General features: G+C 39.5%; 1 protein-coding gene across 2 annotated transcripts in view; it reads left to right on the forward strand.

Annotated features, from left to right (window-relative positions):
- Window positions 1–20,310, forward strand: part of LOC141903515 (neuromedin-K receptor-like) — a 47,720-nt gene that overhangs the window by 23,917 nt on the left and 3,493 nt on the right. For both annotated transcript variants that reach the window (XM_074791639.1, XM_074791640.1), the window contains exons 2-3: window positions 8,938–9,038; window positions 18,860–18,950. In XM_074791639.1, the coding sequence (XP_074647740.1) occupies window positions 8,938–9,038; window positions 18,860–18,950 (192 nt within the window). The remainder of the gene's footprint in view (window positions 1–8,937; window positions 9,039–18,859; window positions 18,951–20,310) is intronic.

Below are 20,310 nucleotides of genomic sequence, written 5' to 3' on the forward strand. Positions count from 1 at the left end.
CACTGAAATCGCTCTATAGATTTCGAGATTTATTTCACAGCTTCAGGCGATCAGGAAACGACTTGAATACCGGCGCTCTATACGAATATCCAATGAATTTCACCGGATATAATTGTGTTCGAGGAGGGAACGAGAAGAAGGTGTATCTCGATGCGCTACCGGGAAAGCGCCTTCAGGACTGAATAATCAGATATGTGCAATTGTTCTTCACGAGAACGTGACTGTCAATGTAGGAAGAATTTTAACGGAAAACAACTTGATTGTCTATATTTACTGGTTAATTCTGTCGTCTGCCCTCGAGTAAAATATACATCGTCTGCAGTTACTCGTCGTCGTAGTTACCCCCATTACCAAATTGCTGCCATAAGAAATGATTCCACAAGGACGAACGGAACGGTCTTTTCGAAATATCCATCGGATAAGTTCGAATCAGCGTAAATGGAAATCATGCCAATGGGAGCGGTGAGAACGAGACGATTCCTTTTCTTTAAAGAAACAACGCCGTGCCTACAGTAATCCTACCCTAAACCTTACCCTAACCCTCTGGACCCGTTAATCACCCTCCAGACACTAAACCCTAACCCACTAAAGCCTCTTCTCACCCTCTAGGCACTAAACCCTAATTTTCAATGGTGTTGAAAAAGCATTGAAAAAGCCTCCATTTTGTTTTACCGGCACTCTGAATAGGATTAAACGGGATACCGGCACCGTAGACACTCCGTTAGACAAAAACGAGGATATTTTCATGGATTTATTCCAGTAATGTCAACGAACGCAAATTTTTATTTCAAAATATGACTTCGACGAACATGATTTATGAATCAATTGTATAGAAACTGTGCTATAAACTGCACCTGGCGTTCTTAATATGAAAACATCTATGAATAAAATCGTCATCATTCATCACGCAGATGATTGGTGTTGAGAACTAATAAAACGTTATACGTTCTTTTTGTGAGATATTACTCACATTTTTTACTGTCACCGTTGTAGTTTTGCTTAAAAACTATGTTTAGTGTTTCATATTGCTTAACATTACTAATCACATGACAAAGAAAACAAATACTAGAACAATTACCGAATGCCGGTATCCCATTCAATCCTATTCGGAGTGCCGGTAAAACAAAATGGCGGCTTTTTCAACGCAGAAAATTAATTAGGGTTTAGTGTCTAGAGGACGAGAAAAGGGTGCAGAGGGTTAGATATAAGGTTAGTGTTAGGGTGAGGTTATGCATTATGCTATGGCAAGGCTATAACTAGTTAAAACGTTGAAGTTACGTCAATTACCCCCGATGGCTCAAGAGGATAAACCCTAAGTCCCAATTTTTGTGGTTTTGTTACTTAGAATTTTACAGCGCTGCCGGTACTGAAGAAATTACGATTGCAGTACCGGTACCAGCACTGTAGGCACAGCGTTATATAAAAGCTTTTTGAAGTAGTCTTCTTTAATGTAAATGCCACTTTTGATTTTTTATATATCGTACAACGTATGTTTCATTGTAAGTACGTACCTTACTTAAAGTACTCTCTGAAAAGATCTATATAAATGATTGGAGAAAATTGTTATTTCCTCATTCGATTCGCTTTTCATTTTTGATTTGATAATCATATGCTCGCCGAACGCTTTTTGATGAATCAGAAATCCGTTGGTAATTCGTTATTTTCTGATCTATTATCGGGTTGTTTATGCAATTATTTCAACCCACTCCATTCATGATGAGAATGTCTGCATGGAAATTGCCTCCGAACCAATTAATAGAAAGCTTCTTGTCCGAAAATAAAAAAGACTAATTTCCGTATATACTCAATTCGTGTATTGAATGATGTTTATTTCATGTAGAAAATACCGCGTAAAGATAGAAGTAAAAACGCCTTAGAACTTAAATGCATAAACTCTGTCTAAGGTCCGTTGCAGTGCTGTAGGTATATCCAGTAATTCGACCAAAAAAGTAACCGCAGAAAGATTCGAACCAAGGACATCCGCTTACCTCTAGACGTTCAGTTTCGTGAAGAAAAGTGACCTCGGTTTTTAACCTAAACTTGAATATGAAATCAATTATACGCCGATGGACTAGTGACTGGTTGTCTGGTCAGTGGCCTAACCAGTCAGTTGGAGTGGCTTGTGTGGTGACTGATAATAAAATGCTATTTTCACTAACAATATCCAATCATTGCGAATCCCAGACATAGTCTCACAAATTTTCAGGTATGGAGTAAAATACGATGGCCGTGATCTTAAAGCGAATGAAATATGGATGGATTTTTATCATAAAACAGTTTCTTCTGTCGTTATCAATATTTAATATTTTATACAGGTAACTATGTAATGGTTTGGAACGATGTCGTTTATTTGAACTGTCGGGGGATTTGTAACCTTACACCGCTTCCACTGCTTGATAATTTACTTCCTTCCGGTCAGGTGACTCGGTAAAACGTTCTCCGCACACAATTTCAAAGTTCGCCGAGAATCTAACCCGACTTCGATATTTTATTTTCGTTCCCCGCAGAGGCTATGAAAAGCCAGAATTGTCGGTTTATGTGAAACGATGTGACCGGTAGCCATTAAGCGATCCTCAGGTGGTCCCGCGAGGTTTGCCAACATCCGTTATACGTTTCAAAGATGCGGTTGCAAAATCGGTCGAAGTCCGGCTAACATCATCGTTACATTTACGATGTCTAGCTAGCGAACTATGTCTCCGATGCACCAGATCACCTCTATCCGCCCTTAGTGGGCAGTCGTAACACTAGAAGTCAGATTTTTTCTAAAAATGGTTCTATGAACTCATAATTTTGTTGTACGGAAGCATGAAATACCATCAGGGGTTATAATGAACTTTGTGAGTAATTTTCGTACATCAGAACCTTCAGAGGTCGAGGGATTTTCTCATGCTATCTACGAACGGAATACATTTTCAAACAAAAAAAAACTGGAAAAAAATTCTTAATTTTTACCTCACACATTGCCGACGTTCGGAGCCCCGGAAGTGACGGGTTGAAAAATAATTTTTTTTCTCCTGGGAACGAAATAATCATTTCGTTATTTTTCCCACCATGTTACCTCCGGGGCTAAGTACGAGGGTTTATTTCCTGTAAATGGTGAAAATTACATTTGCCTGCAGCACGAGATCCCTGCGCGCTATATTATCTTTCATTTAACGGTTTATGAAGTATTTCAATTCGCTTTTGATCGTTCTCTTTATAACTTCGTTTCTGATTAAGAATTATATTCGACCGTAGCCGTATTTCTATCAACAGAACCGATCGCGTAGTTATCGATTCTCGTTGCGCTGAATGAAAGTTCGTTGATCTGTATTGAATTCACAATTCAATACTTCGTGATTTCATTTTTTCTAAATCAGCGGTGACCGTAAAATAAATGAAATGTACTGAAAATGCGCTTTTTCTCATTTCATGTCGAAACAACGCGTATGTTTATCAGAATTAGAAACAGAACTCGGGAAAGTATACACACACTAACGTTATACATGATGGCATTTAAAAGGCCTTAATCAGACCTGTATATTTGGTACTTAAAAGAAAATAATCCGGGACAAGATAGACAAGATTTTTTGTCTGAGACAGTGCATTGTCTATAGAGACGAGAGAAGACATGAATTAGCCCCGTTAGTGCGACTTGGTTTATCTAGCTACTAATGACTCGCGAAGTGAAGCCCCGACGAAGAAATTACTTGCCTTATTATCTACATAATGGTTAGCGAAATTACGGCGTGCAATCCGGCCGAATATTTTGTCTAAATTAGCTTTTATCCCCATCATTTCAACAGTCTAGCCGAAACAAAGGTTACCGACCCGGTGCTTTTTACAGAATTAATGCATTTTCAGAGAGGAATAGTGTATTCTTTTTTCCATCGTCGACGCGGAAATGTCTATTTTGATTTACTAGTAAATTCCTTTCTGATGTTTTTACGGCTAAAGAGTGGTATTTATTGTAAATCAAGTCACACATGACTTTATCCGGTTACGGTTAGTAGATTATTGTAGTTTATTGGACAATATTCTGACACGATTACAGCCTCAGTCGACAGATATAAAGAACATCCCCCGATAGGTTTATTCTGTCTTTTTTAAAAGTATACATTAAGATATGAGCAGCGCTTATTACGACTGTCATAAGTCGTGATATAGAAAAGGGATGGACACCGACCGACCGCAGGGTAAGCGGTCGGTCTGTCGGTCGGTGTGGTGTATCGAATTCGCGTTAATAGCGCAAACTACTTGAGAATTTCCCGAAGGCGTATTTACCGCGACGAATATATCCGTCATTGCTCGATTCTTTATCGCGATCGTAGATTTATGGTAGTCATAAAAGAAATCCTGATGGAATTTGTGGTAACGGTACATGACTATGCACCTAATCTCCGGATTGCAGGTGTCAGGCCACCAATGACTGTTTATTACGATGATACGAGTTTGCCTACGTATTCCGAATTCGAGCTACTTCGAAGATGAAAAAATCGGCCATCAAAACATCTCCTAAATCCTGGAAATCTCCAGGATCTCATGTTCGGAAGCTAGATCAAACTTTGCAACCGTTCCCGTGCTATAAAATCATTGAATGTACCGCTCGTCCCCTTTACGCTTGGATGAATACTGATTGAAATCTATCAACTCCATTAATGTCTAATAAATTGCAGATCTTATAGCGCGCGAGTCAGTGTTTTATGTGGTTACACTTACTGACTGCGAATTTCCACTTGAAAGGCGAAAGAAGTCGTAAAACAATTAGCGACGTAATCACGTAATTACTACCCATCCCAAAAACACATTACGGTTTTCACTTTCTGAAGTAATCACTACTGATAACGTTCACTGAAACCAACTAGATGACCTAGATGATGGACAGCTTTTATCATCCTATCAGTAATCGAACTTTAAAAGTCTGATCATGATCAAAGAACGAATCGTAAATTGAATCTTTCTAGTCATCGAAATAAGTCTGCCGTATAGTGTCACTCAGAAGCGTCACTCAGGCGCACCCTATGACTGGTGATACACGTATCTATCCATCTCGGATCTATGACTGAGTAGTATTCGCTTGAAATATATCTTATATCATATACACATATCATATTCAGTATAGATATTATGGGTTTGTCGTACCATAAACCAAACTCGAAACGGTCAGTTGAAATGACAAAAGCACTTGTGATTTGATCGATGAATCTCGCGCACTGTATCAGTTAGCACGTAATTCACACGCAGTGATAAATCCTTGGAAATATCAAATGTCAAAATCGTGTCGTTTGTCTCTCGGCAATTAGAGGAGTATACAACACTGATAGTAACATGTCAGAAACAGAAAATATTAAAACTATTTAAAGTGCGAAGCGATCCGTCAAATGTCTCGATTTATGTAATTGCACCAACTTTCTTACAGTCACTACTGAGTGAAGCGCGGAATAGAAAATTCAAAGTTGAATTCTGAGTCTTTGATTTCGGAGTAAAATCGTATGATTCCGTTTTATACGAAATATGAAAGACTCGGTGAAATATTGCCGTTAGGTTTTTCTACGAAATTAAATTAGAGCGTTCATTATTATTCGCTCCAGCTTAGCAATCTAAACTTCTCGAATTTCAATAGCATTAAAAAACTACCTCTTTTACTTTGTGTTTCTGGTTCAGTTTTTGTTGTGTAATTAAGTGAACGCTGAAGGATAGCGAACAGCTCCGCAATATCGCACGCATTACTGAAGATTTTGTGTCTGGGCTTTGATGAAATCCGCTTTTAATCTCTGTCGATAAATCGTTGATGATCTTTTTCTGATTCGCTTTAGTCCTCAATAATAATAGGTTTCGCTTCGGGCAGCGGCGCAGTGCAAATTCAACGTTACATCATTTTTGACACCGTAAAAACGATTACAAAAATGTTTAAATACATTGATACCTGGTATGAGGTTTCGTGCGAGTCGACGTCTACTAAGTCATCAATATTGGCGTTACAAAATCAATAACAATTACAATGTATTTCATAACTCTTATTCATTTATCTTTTTTTGAATTGTAACTGTCATTTTTGTGAGGGTGTGCACTACGTCATCAGTATTTCGAGGCTAGACTGGTTGCCGGTTAATTCAATTCAATTATCGATAAATTCAAATCCAACATAACTTTATATTATATAACTCATTGTCGACAATATGAAGCAATATATAAAAGTAATCATTCGTAAATAAGGCGTCAATAAACTTTCAAGTTAGTTTTCTTGTTTAAAATAAGTACTAGATCTATTGAATGATACTCCCCATTGACGTCTCTAAGTATTTAAAGCATTTTTATTCGATTTGAACGACTCTCTGCGTGCGGGCGTTACCAACGTACTTCAAATCATCCATGTAACTTAATTAGACAAATATTACGTGCCGCCTGCCTTTACGGCTGATGACGTTGACGTCCAAAATCAAATTGATCGAATCGTTCGGCGGCAGATAGACCTTTTCAAAATCGGTTCCAGGAAAACTTTTGATTGCATCAAACGATGAAACAGGGGTTCATTCTCCATTGGTAGGGATTCGAACCTGATGGCATCGCTAGACTCAGCCACGGCATGCGACCCTGCCGCACTAGACAGGGCCAACGGTTACCGGAGTTAGTCGACTTTAGTCGAACTAAGTGAAACCGAATGTCAGTTAGTCGGAACTATATTCTGGAAATAGTTCGGAAATTAAGCGCATTCGGTTATTACTTCCGACCACTAGTCGACTAGACACTAACACCGAATTTGGCCCTGGTGCGCAGGTACATGCGCAGGTTTACCGCACGAAAACTGGCGGCACCAATCAGATTACTCGTTGTATAATCGCTGAGGCAAATCTCACGGAAGAACTATAAATGAGAAAATCCGAGCTAAAATAAAACAGGATATCTGGTTCGGTAATAATGACATCATCTAAGCTGCGCACTCGGTCCATTGTGGCCGCTGAGTTTCGTACCGTGGCGACTCATTTTGTGTCATCAGGTTCGAATCCCTGCCTGGGGAGGATGATCTAAGGGCTACTCACGACCATCAGAAAAGGGGATATAGATAGATAAATACATACTTTCATCTTATAGAAAATGGAAATCGAGGACGACATATCCTCTAGTCATTCCGCATTCCCTTTAACTGACACAGTCGCTATGAGCTTTTGGGTTGTGACGAATTCTACAAAGTGGTTAAAAGATAATTTCCTTATCGATTAAAAACGGCAGTACACATGTACATTAACCGGTCTGTATCGACCCCTTGAATGTATGTGTGCAGTATTTCCTAAATGTATCTTCAATAAAAATTCCGCGTCTTTAATCTGATTTTACACACAAAGGTTGTTGGAATAATGTGCATGTAGTACACTATACAGATTCCGCTGATTACTACAGGAGAGCTGCAGGCAGTATTTTCTTAATCTAATATATAGGAAAAATACACAAATTCGCGTTGCTAGATTTTTCTATCGTGTTCTCGATAAATTTGATTGTCTAGTTAATAACTAGTGGAAACTAACCATGAAATAGAAATCCTTGCCCGGTGTCTTATCGTACAAAGCTTCAATTACATCACGCAAGTTTGCTTTTCCCGTTGTCCTCGGGCTCCGGTGTCAATACGTATCAGTTCGAATGGATGTATCTATCCGCCGACGGCTTTATTTCATGGAGATAGATTTTTTTGGGGGAATACCAAGAAAACCTCGGCAACAAATAATTTTTATGATCCACGCAATATTGTTGGTAATATTATATTCTCTGTGGTGTTTCTAAGTTTTTGCATACATATCTTCATTAATTCATATTATCACAAAAGATACCAACCATGTTTTTTAGCCTTATTATTTTCATGTTTTAATACATCATAGTATACAGAACAGGCAAGGCCAGTGGCAACGTGGCTAAAAATCACCGAAACATCCATTTTTGGTGAGAATATATATACAGGCGAAGTTCGATATAATGCTATTCGTTACGTGAGAAAAATCCCACAATGATTCAGCCACAGGTGAAGCTCCGCGGGGAATATATTTTGTGCAACGTTTCTGTTAAAGACTGTTAGCCATCATCGGGCGTACTGAATTGCTCAAATATATTTAACCTTTCACTTCAAGAACTTTACACCTTGATAAAACCGGAATCATCCGGGTGTTGATATGGTTTGCGGGGAATCTTTAATGTATTACGTACACAACGTTAGTCATCATCCAGTTATCAATACTGTTCACACGTGCGAGAGTGAAAATAAAACCTTTTCGCGACATCAGGATTTAAGCGGAGCAGGTATCGCGCTAATGCTAAACCCCCACCAGTGCTGCTTTGTCGCTGCTGAGTAAAAGCTTTGAAATTCAGTCTAACAATAATAAAAAGACAATCGGCATCGCGAACTATTCGGTTAAAAAAGAACTCCCGATCCCCGCGGAATCAGCCGACTGAAAGAATTCGTCTAATCCGCTGTGAACTTCAAACATGGACGAGATACTTTTTTGTCGTTCGCAGCGCGAGTCGTGTCGTTTACAAACACGAAAAACAGCTTTCTTCTCAAATCATATTTCAGAAGACGTTCGGTTTACTTTCCAATAGATGATGGATTTGTATGAAATGTTTGCTTATTTTGTATGAAATAAAGAGTTTCTAGATCTTTGCATACCGAATGCGTAGCAAGCACGCGTCATTCGGATATTTCTACCGTAGAAATGAATGGCCCCAATCACTGAATGCACTTGCCGCAGCCAGAAAACTCTTCAGGTTCCTAACAAGCAAGGTACAAGCGATTCATTTTCTCTCTCACTGGCGGTGGCGATAGTGAATTGAAATTCTGCACCAAAACCCATTGCGTCCAGACTAACCATGAACAAATAGCCATTTTCCCCACGCACAGTACAACTACTGATAATCGAATTGTCAGTAGGGTTGATTTTTTATAGAATCTCAATTTTCATTTTCTATTTACAGGTGATTAAGATGTTGATTATTGTGGTCGTGTTGTTCGCTGTGTGCTGGTGTCCGCTTCAGATGTACAATCTACTGTCTGAATTCTACACCGGGATCAACGAGTAAGTTACAAGACTTCTTATTTCAAATGCGATATGCAAATTTTCAAATTCCACACAAAGAAAGTCACTAGAACTAAAAGATATGACCTATCGAATGTGGGCGGCGTTCGCTAATCGCTGAACACGTTGATTCGATTTGCATGACTTAGAAAAAACCAGCAATGCCCGGAGCGCGCTCTGTGTCTACGAGCGGACGCACCTCACACGTCGCGACGAGCGTCCTCCGGCGAATGCGACATTTCTAACGACCTTCACCGCAACACGTCACAAAGCGATTTAAACACTTGTCTAATGAAATTACGGCGAATAAAGAGACTGTAAATTCATGAAATGCCGACATCAGGGATTTAAAGGTCATGATTTTGAAAAATTGGCAGGCAGTATTTTATGTAGATTTTTTCGAATAACCGGATGCTAATTTCTCTTAAGTCTCGTGGTGGAACATGTCGTTCGTTGACTGGAGCAATGTTAAAGCCTATTGAAAGTGACGAGAGAATGCCTGATGATATTACTAGGGAATAAATGACAGCGATGGTGGGTTTTTTTTAAGTGTGAGTAAATGAATTTCAGATTTCGTGGAAAGCCGTTTCCGCACTAAGATCAATGGTCATGAGTATAGTAGCAGCAGTTGTCGATACTTTACACCTCCAACCTATCGATCAATGAACCTGTTCCTACCTTTCTAGTTCCCTTCTCACTCCATATCTCTCTCTCTCCCTCTCTCCCCTCTTTCTCTCCCTCCCCCTCTTTCTCTCCCCATCTCTCCCCTCTTTCACTCCCCCTCTACTTCAACTTCCGCTTGAATTTCTTGTTCGCTCATCCTAATAACCATGAATAATGCGCCTCCTAATACTACAATACTTTTCGAGGATTGGGAAAAAATCTGACCATTCTTCGGATGGATGAGAATTCGAGGTGATCAATTCAAAGATTCGTCACAATGAGAATGAGCTGTTGGGTGTGAGTTGGTGACAAACTACCAGTGACACTGTCCGGACTCGTGTCGTAACCAATTTATAACATGTATAAATCACGACTTGGTTGAAATGACTAACGACGATTCATTAGTGAAGAAAACGTCGATTCGGAGACTGCAGGTTCTTCTCAACAACTATCGGAAAGACAGCGGATTCTTGTTAAGTGATTCCGGGTACTCTAAAACATACACTAACATTCGATCGCTATTCGTCTCCTATACGAAACCTTGAGGGCAATCAAGGCTGGATAAACAGACCCGACGTGTGAGACGGTCTGTACCGAAACACAGTCTCAAAAAGCAGAATATAATACCGCTTTCAATTTTGTTCACCACCGCAAACTTGATATTCTCGACGTGGGCGTAAACCACAGTTTATGCGTTCATGATCATCCAACCTTTCGGGAAAAAACCTGCTGTCGTGTTGGAAATATTTCTCGCGTGGCACAAAAACGGAACTAACCTCGTGCTACCTGACGAGATGTCGGTAACACCCTTGTATTCAGTTGGTAGTATTTACTGTTTCTATAAAATGCTGCTCGCGTAGTTGGAATTATTTCCGCTATTTTGCTTAATGCTAGTCATTTAATGCGTGAACTCTTTTGACTTCAGATTCTGTGGTCTCTTTCATAGAATAAATTACATCTTCCTTAATTCCAATGCAACCTGAAGACATGTCACTAGCAGGTAAACAAGTGCAACTGTTTTTTATCTGACGCTGAATTAGACCTTCCAAATTTTGGAGAATACACTATTAAGTACAGTTTCCAGTTTCTAGGCGATTGATTTGGGAAATGAGACGCATCGGGACCGAATATTTTCATCGCTTAACGAATTTGTTGTATTATGGTGTTCGTATTGAACTGATTTTTTACTAGTAATTTGTACTAAATCCTGGCCGCCGGAAAATAGAAAATTAATCGTTACATCTCGAGATTTTGCAATAGACCTTCTCGTACTAACGAGGTTCCACTGTATTAGGATGTTATGCTTCCCAAAGAAATCCATAATCTTACGTTTCGAACAGATAATTACAGGACCACTTTCACTGCCTCAGAATCGGAAAATACTGTAAACACGACGTTCAATTTCTCAATGACGTTGATATTTCTATTCCGTTAAAATGGCTAGACCCGGCCTATGGAGGTAAAAAAAGAAACCCGTCAAGTTACGTTTTATGACCCAGTTTGTCTGACATTACCCGCGGTTTAAACCAGTATCGTGCGCTGGTTCGCTCCTAGAATCAATCGCGTAAAAATCCGTTTCTTTATCTAAAATTAATCAAGAAATATTTGACATAACGAATGTGCCATGGCGTGATTCAATCAAAATATCCAGTATTCAGAATAATATCATATCGTAGTCGATGCGCGCGACGCGATTCGATCCATTCATAAAATAACTCATCCAAACGAACATAATGACCGTCTAAAAAACCAGCCAACATCACGGAACACGTTGCAATCTGAATCGGCAAACGAGGACGTAGCAGAAAGGATGAGGATGAGGGGGAAAGAATGGGATTATATTACTGTCGGACGGGAAGTCGACTATTTTATATCGGGTGGTGAAACTGCACCCGGATATCCGGTGAATCGCAGATGACTGTTCCGGTTAAGCCTTCACTTGGATTACATTAATAATTCACTCGAATCTGCCGACGGACATTGTTGTGCAGTCGGGACGAGATGAATGAAAATCATCCCATTCGCCGGAAATGATTGCGACTGTTGGCAGTATTTACAGATGGCGGGAGTCGGACCACGTTTTTCGAAATGAGCTGAAAATAATTAAAGTTACCAATAAGTTCCATTTCTATATCAAAGTTTTGTTGTTTCGCAAATTAAGGCCAGACACTGGAAAAACATTGATGATTTTGTACTGCCACAGAAGCTTGCTCGGCACGCCGGAGAGAATACAATTTTTACGCAGTTTTACCCTTCGGTTTAAGGTAAAAGAATGTCCTGGCAGCGATAGCCGGTATTCCAGTGATAATACGCGTGATTTACTAGCGCGATGTTCGTCGGTCAGGACTCCATCGAAAATTAATTTCTCGCTAAAGAGGATCACGGTAAACTGGTCGTGTAGATGAATGAATGCGACGTGTAATAAAACTAAGAGGATGTGGACTGATTATAGAATGTTAGTAGTAAGCCATGCTGCCCGGACTCGCATTACACCCGAGAATCTTAGAAATACAATTAAAAGAAAGGCTCATTCGCCGACAGGTATATATGATAAATCATCCATCTACTCCGTATGACTGCGATAAGCTTCGAGATATAAAAGACGTACGAAATCGTATTAGCTTTATAATTGAACGACACTAGAAGTGACCTTTCCGCCCGATCCCTCTTAAGAAATAGCCCGTAAAACCGGTAATTACTTTTACATCAAATGTATAAGGAGTTGATCAAGATTCCCTGGACCTTGAAACCAAGCTCTCTGATATATTTCAATGTTATCTGATTGCCTGAAAATAACATCATAACGTATAAACACGGCCGAGTCTCGCGATACCACCAAATACCTGCACGTTTTAAACTGAAGTCTAGAGAAGTCAAACCAAACTGTGCTCTTTTTTGCTTCCATGTAACAGTTAAACCTGGCGGTGTTTTGTCGCTGCGCTGCTTGCGTGGAATAATGATAAATGGTTTGGGGCAAATTTGACATGAGTTTAAATTGTTACGTATCACGATACTAATCAAAACATATTGCTTCTTTACCCAGTAATATCTGTGTCGCTCTATTGTAATTATGCCCAATTTTCAGGCGCAGTCTTGGTATTTTTTTCTTTCTTAATTAAATCTTCAATAGAAGTAGAACTCGGTTATACGGTTTTTAATATATTAGTATCTCTTTGTGAACGGTACACTCAGTATTCACGGCCATAAATACGGTTAATGGAAGTTAATAAAAGGGAATCGTTGTGAGACTTAGGTTACATCGCCCGCTCCGCAAAATCACACGGCGATTTTCCTGCGTTTAATGTTGAGGCGTTTAGTTGGAAAGTAATCTAGTTGATTGCTCCGTCGCTTCATTAGAGCTATGCACATATAACGGTGATACTGCGCACGACGGGCCAGTCTGTGATACACGGTATGGATTTGCACTGAAATCACTGTAAACTTGGTGAGAAGATAAACATCATCAGCAATCAGCATTTCTTAAACGAGCATTAGCTAACTGAATACTTCCACCAACAACAAACATAGCGGAAAAACAAACCACCCCTTATCTGAATATATCTACTTCGTCTATGGCTACCAGGGTCGTCACTAGGGAACTTTAAAGGGGGTCAGAATTGATACAAGCGGTACTATATGCCATACTTCGCACTGTACCTGCTCCGCGTACATAAACCGACCCAAATTATCTTCCAAATCAAAATCAAACGATTCAAATTTTCCGCGTTAATTTGATTTCGGGACGTTTTAAAGGTGGCTGTATATCGACACAGACGATAGAAACAAGCTCCTCGAAAAACACACGGTCGTATGCACAAGTGTCAATTATGAGAGCGGTCTAGCGACAAATTGGCCCTCATACAAAAATCAGAGTTGACGTTTTACCGAAAGGCAAAATAATCGTGAGGGAATTTTTCTTTACATTCGTCTACCACAAGCCGTAAAAATCAACTCATGCAATATATCATCGAAATACTTGAGCAGATTCTCTGTGACGTAATACATAGATTTTAATAGTCGAGAACTGTAGGATATCCGACGAATCGGCTCTGGATAATGGCTCTTATGTTCTTCAATAGCTCCTCGTCATTTATATCGTTTACACAAAAAACTCCTAATTTTCAGAAAGGCCCCGAAAGTCGCGCATAGACTGTAGTCTTTATGTACAGATTTTTTTCTATATAACACTAGTGAATATCAAAAATTCGATATTTGATAGAATGCTCTAGTCTGTTTTCTGAGCGCCTTTTTGATACACGTATATGTAATGAATGCATCGAGATGCGACTTCTATTTGACAAGAATAAGTTGGTTCGAAGTGCTCGGTCGGTTCTGTGCGTTACATCGTAATGGCACAAGACGACAGAGAGCACTCTCATCTTCTTAAGTTTATTTATTACGCCGTAAATTAATGTTGATGTCTCGTATCAATTCATGTAATCATTAAGTCACATTCTACAAATTGTACAATCGAGCATAAAGAAAAATCTCATTAACTTGTGATTTTCGCTCTTTTCTTTTCATCTGCTACAACGCGGCTACCGTTACTGGTTCCACGCCGTGTCGCAGCGCTTTAAATGGACAAGGCTTCCCGCACACGATGCTGGGAAACTGGGCTATCACGTATAATAATATATAACACACTATACTTATGACAAAATCAGAGGTTGGTCCGGGGTTAACTTGATTGACACAATGAATTGAGGTATATATCGGGCAATAGCAAAGTAACTTTCTTTTAAACCCTGTCGCCACCAGGATTCGAACCCACTCGGCCACTGCATCTGGCTCCTGTATTTCGGTAAAACTGTTCCCTTAAAACCGGGACCCAGTTCGCCCACTATCGTCAGTTTAATTATAATTTATTTCAAATGTTCTTGACCCAAGTTAGACCCAAGAGTTAAACCTCAACCCAGAACTTTGGAACTGGATCCAAGTCTCTGAATATCATGTGTTATTTCCAATCAATCTCAGTTGCCAGTTAATCAACCAGTTCGCTTTGATTCCGTTGTTTGAAAGAGAGAAAAAAACTCTCAGCCGTTCTATTACGATAAACGTGACCTTCACCTCTAATACGGCGATATTGACAATGTTTTTGATGGATATATGTGCTGTATGTGTGCTATTTGTACGAATTCATTGTGAACAGTATAATATACGATGTTATCGCTTATTGAAAAACCGACCAAATAAATGGCTTTTCTGTCTAAGAATATTAACGACGCGCAAAATGTGTCGACACGATTTTTAAGAAGTAGATTATCTGAGAGAGGCGGACGGCGCGGGCGGATTTATGGAATTTTCCAATCGACGATTTTTCAGCCGATGGAATTTGTCAAAAGAAAAATGCAATATTCATCATGAATGAGATTTTTGGATAGTGGTATCTCATCTGGGTCGGTCACAGCTAAGTGTTTTATGAGGCAATGTATCTTGCCTTTGTTCAATTTTTCAAGAATTTTACCGTATCCGAGAAAATTGTGACACACCATAGAAATTTTTACGGTGACATAATCTTCTATAAATTAAAAACATTAGATAGCACGCTACATAAGATATAGTTACCTTCTGAAAGCCAATGAGCGAAATTTTTTGCTCGAAAAACAGTAAACAAAGAAATTGACTGATGAGTTCAATTGTACGAGTAAGTAACTGATTTCGAACATTCGTAGATTGACTTTGAATTGAATGGCAGTTTTTTGTAACGCCATCGGAAACTCGAATAGAATATACGTGGTTATGATTGCGATCGCGAGTATAAAAGCCTGGCGGTCGTTCGGGGCTTTAACGCCTGTCATTAGCTGGCGTTTCTTCGACGCTTCGGTCAACGACAAAATCAAGATGAAATTCGCCTTGAAGATCAAAGCAAAAGGAATGAGTATACAGAATGCCAAATGAACGAGTTGTCTAATTTTCGGTGGATCGATGGGCACATTTTTTGTAATCCACACGTATTTAACTACCGGGCAAATAGTGCGCGCCATGGTTTGGATTCTGAAGAAATAACGCCAGATTTGAGTTACGATACTTAAAAATACAATACTTAACATGCATATATTACAGTTGGACTTAGTGCAGATGAGTCTAGACTTTAACGGATAGATCACAATGATCGCTCGCTCTAAACTAATCAAAGTTGTCAGTAGATTTCTGATCATTTTGAAAATGATTTGAAGGCTCACTGTGTAGTGGTAGATTTGAGCTCCGAAAAACAACGGCACCGTCAAATACGCCCCGTCGCCGAGTTCTAACAGACCGCTGACGTATCTACCGGAATACGCCAGCGCTGAACTGAGCAAAAACAGATTATCAGCGACCGCTAACACTCGTAACAGATGATACGTGACGATAACACGCGATTTGAACCGATATAGAATCGAAAACGTGTAAATATTCAGCAGAAAACCAACGATAGAAACTGGCAGCGCTCCGTGTACAAAATATACTATCTTCTGATAGGTTTTCATGTTGAAACTACATTCATCGTTATTGAACGCCTCAGACAAAGTCGAATTGGTGTCATTTAACTTCATAATGTCGGCTGCATCAGGCGACATATTCGAATTAAAGCCCATGTTACGCGCATTGTGCGAAATATATTTTCAATTTATCTTTATAAAGCCAATGCACATAGTGATAATACAGTATATGGACCTTCAATACACTGACTTAACATTTCATCAAGTTTTTGTGCTATAACTAATGAATCTTCGTCAAATTCTACCCATGTTGTCTAATTCAATTCGATTTCCATATATATTTTCCTGATGCATCGAGATTAGCTCTAACAAAAACACAATAACCGGGCGCAATACATATTCCGTACAGTGAAATCCACCTTAGGCCAGTAGCACCAATGTTATTTTGGACTGTAAAAATTTCACCGAGTTGAGAATCAGCGAACCCGGTAGCGTTGGGACTGCTGTAAATATTTCACAGTGAAATCCACCTTAGGCCAGTAGCACCAATGTTATTTTGGACTGTAAAAATTTCACCGAGTTGAGAATCAGCGAACCCGGTAGCGTTGGGACTGCTGTAAATATTTCACCGAGTTGAGAATCAGGGAACTCGGTAGCGTTGGGACTGCTGTAAATATTTCACCGAGTTGAGAATCAGGGAACTCGGTAGCGTGTTGGGACTGCTGTAAATATTTCACCGAGTTGAGAATCAGGGAACTCGGTAGCGTGTTGGGACTGCTGTAAATAGTTCACCGAGTTGAGAATCAATGAACTCGGTAGCGTGTTGGGACTGCTGTAAATATTTCACCGAGTTGAGAATCAATGAACTCGGTAGTGTGTTGGGACTGCTGTAAATATTTCACCGAGTTGAGAATCAGGGAACTTGGTAGCGTTGAGACTGCTGTAAATATTAAGAGCAATTCACTTTGAGTTGACCACAGTATATCGAGCAAGGAGTTGCATCCAACTTATCCAACGCATGCATTTCAGTAATAGTTGCTGATTAAAATGTCTGAAACGTCGTTGATGAGCTCGTGATAATGGTGGTGTTTAACATTAATATTAATTCCGAGCCTCGTAATGTGATACTAATTCTTAAACTCAACTGCATGACCGCACCCCTTGCAATATAATCAAAATGACACATGCAGGACTGACTATTGGGTGTGGTAGGATGCTGAGTTTAAATACAACTTACATTAGATTGTTACCTTCGTGTTTCTCTACGAAATGAACAACAACTTAAGTTCAATAAGTTGAATATCAATCCCACTATATTAATGACGTTCATAGTTTATTTGAAGACGATCATGGACGAAAATAAAGAAATGTTTATTTAGGTTCTACCCTTTATTTAGGTTCTACCCTAAATTCATTAGTACTAATTATCCCATCAAATCCATGAGGTTAAATCGTCCTTTATAACGTCTCATTTCTGATGACGAATCGAATATTTCTGACGGTATTTAAAACTATTCTAAAGACTTGGATAAAGGTGGCGACCACCTTTATCCAGAGCTAAGTCTTTAAAATAGACCGTCAGAAATATTTGATTCGTCATCAGAAATGAGACGTTATAAAGGTTTTCAGTTCAAGTTTACTTCACGAAATGAAACCATACAGATAGATTTTTTTAGAAAAACATTATGCAGAATTTTCAATTTTTTCACAAGCACAATTACACGTTTTAAGGAGAAAGAATGGCAGTTTTCTGTGTGGGCCAAACAAAACCTAATGGCCGCTTGGAGTCGAGCTTTGCTGTCTTAACATCGACGATGTCAGCGTGATTTTTCGCCAATAAGTTTATCACCGTTTTTCGTCGTCGAAATCGATAGCGTATGTTTCCAATTTCATTAGCCCTATGAGACAGAGGGCAGTCGAAACTACAGCAATGATGACAGCAATGCTGATAGGATATCTATCCGTTTGAAACAAATGCATAATTGGAAAAATCAGGAATTCGGGCGGCTTCGACGCGCAGTGGCTATGATACATCGAGAATGAAAGAAGTTATTGGAAAGATAAGAGCGGTAAATAGGAAGATAAGACGGCTGTTCGAGGTTATAAGTGGACTATTGATGACATTTAGTTTGAAGAAGTAGAGACTCGTGGGGGGCAGGTTGAACTCGAAGGTTTGGTGTAAGCAAACTAGAAACAGTATGAGTTTGATGATGTATATGAATAATAGAGGACCGTGGAATGTATACCGGTAAACTATGCGTTTAAACACTGAACCAATTAGGTAACACAAACATCATTTTAAACTAATGAGAGTAAACAAAAATAGCCGGATTTTATCCGTGAACTTTAAAACTAGATCGTGCTTAACAATTTCGATAAACGCGTTGACGAAAGGGAAACATTTGATTTCGATTCCAAACATATCTGTTCAGTTTAGGGGCAATTCATTTATCACGTACGAACGTTGGGGGAGGGGCCGAGGTTGGGGTTATGCCAGATGCGTACAAGTCTGTACACGGGAGGACGGGGTCGTTGTACGTACGTCTAATACGACCATTGCCTCGAAACTATAAACTTATACTTAAAATGAACATGCGCTCGTTTCTGCGCGTTTCTTCGCGGTTTTTGCACGGCATATTGCACGGAATGTTTTGTTTTTTTGTTTACTTGGCCCGAATCAGCCACCACAGAAGCCCACTTCACGTGTGTATGTATAAATGTATCTACGTATATTTCCAGGTTCACTTACATCAACGTGATTTGGTTTTGTTCGAACTGGTTGGCAATGAGTAATTCATCGTACAATCCATTCATCTACGGATTACTAAATGTAAGTATTTTGTGTTTGACACAATCGTGGCTTTTAAGGTTCCTCGAGCCTCGTTGACCGTCCCGTTATGCAGTAATTCCAGTCGTTGACGATCAACGAAATAACTGCTTGGTCATTCATAAGATGAAAAAATTATTGACGCGGGGAACTATAAACGGCGCGTACCACTTAACGGTCTCTGCGATACGCTTCACTTCTTCTTTACTGTCATAGTGAAACGTTTAAACGCGACATATTTTTGCATAGATGTATAAAATAGGATAACAGATAGATGTATTATATGTACGTATTGATTCAGAAGCATTTCTGGCCGTAGATTCCCCCGAGTACACACAGCCCGCTATAGCGTTACGTCACTGTAACACCATTAACACCGTCGATGTTTTATTGGCGATTTCACGGCGCTTTGGTCAACCTATTACGTCCAATAAAGCATTAACGGCAGGTAATAATGTTAGTCTAGCGATGACCGAATTGACAAAAACGGGAATGCGGGTGTTTTTTTCGAGGAAATGCGACAGTAACAATCTGTCTGATGGCGTCTTGGTCAATTCATCAAAGCTCGATTTACGTATCTCAAATTGCGTCATTTCTAATGCATTGCCCGATAAGACAGGTTTACACTAACAATCTGTCACACGAAAACAACGTTATAGAATATCTTTCACCGAGAACCTTATAGAGTCTGTGAACCACAGAGTAACAACCCCGGTGGCGACAGGGTTTCTCGGTCGAATGTTCTCCTCTGGTCTCTCCCCCATTGGGAAAAAGAAACATCGAACCCATATAATGCCCTGCCTGGCGCTTAGCGGGTTGAGGGTGTTTAAAAAAAAACATAGTAACAACAAACATGACCCATTCTCCAGGACTGGGTGAATATAGATTATTTAGACGACGTGTGTTTTTTGCACATGACACATTTTTCCCGAAATTTGTAAATGACAATTAATTTACGTGTTTTATTTATTTTTGTTGTCTCGAACACCTACGGGCAAACTATGACGTCACGTCAACTGCGACTTTACTTGAGAATCAATGTATCTTATCGGGGTCGTCACTAGGACTTTTTTAATTATTTGAATGTGAAAAAACAAAATGTGGAACTAAAAAATGCGGAACTTTAGGGTCGTCAGTACACCCGACCGCCGACGGGCATACTTTTGTTTAGAAAAGAAATACATTTGTTTAGAACACAGAAGAAATGAACAAATTATGCATGAATACATTAATATATGCAGGATGAATGCGATCAGTAGTAAATACCACTCGCGCTTAACGGTGCACTGTGACGTCATGTGCACGTGGTCTATAGACCCAACGTGGGCACCGTATATTCAAAAAATTGTTTCATTGATTTCGG

Source organism: Tubulanus polymorphus, chromosome 4 (assembly GCF_964204645.1).
Source record: "Tubulanus polymorphus chromosome 4, tnTubPoly1.2, whole genome shotgun sequence".
NCBI classification, from domain to species: Eukaryota; Metazoa; Nemertea; class Palaeonemertea; order Tubulaniformes; family Tubulanidae; genus Tubulanus; species Tubulanus polymorphus.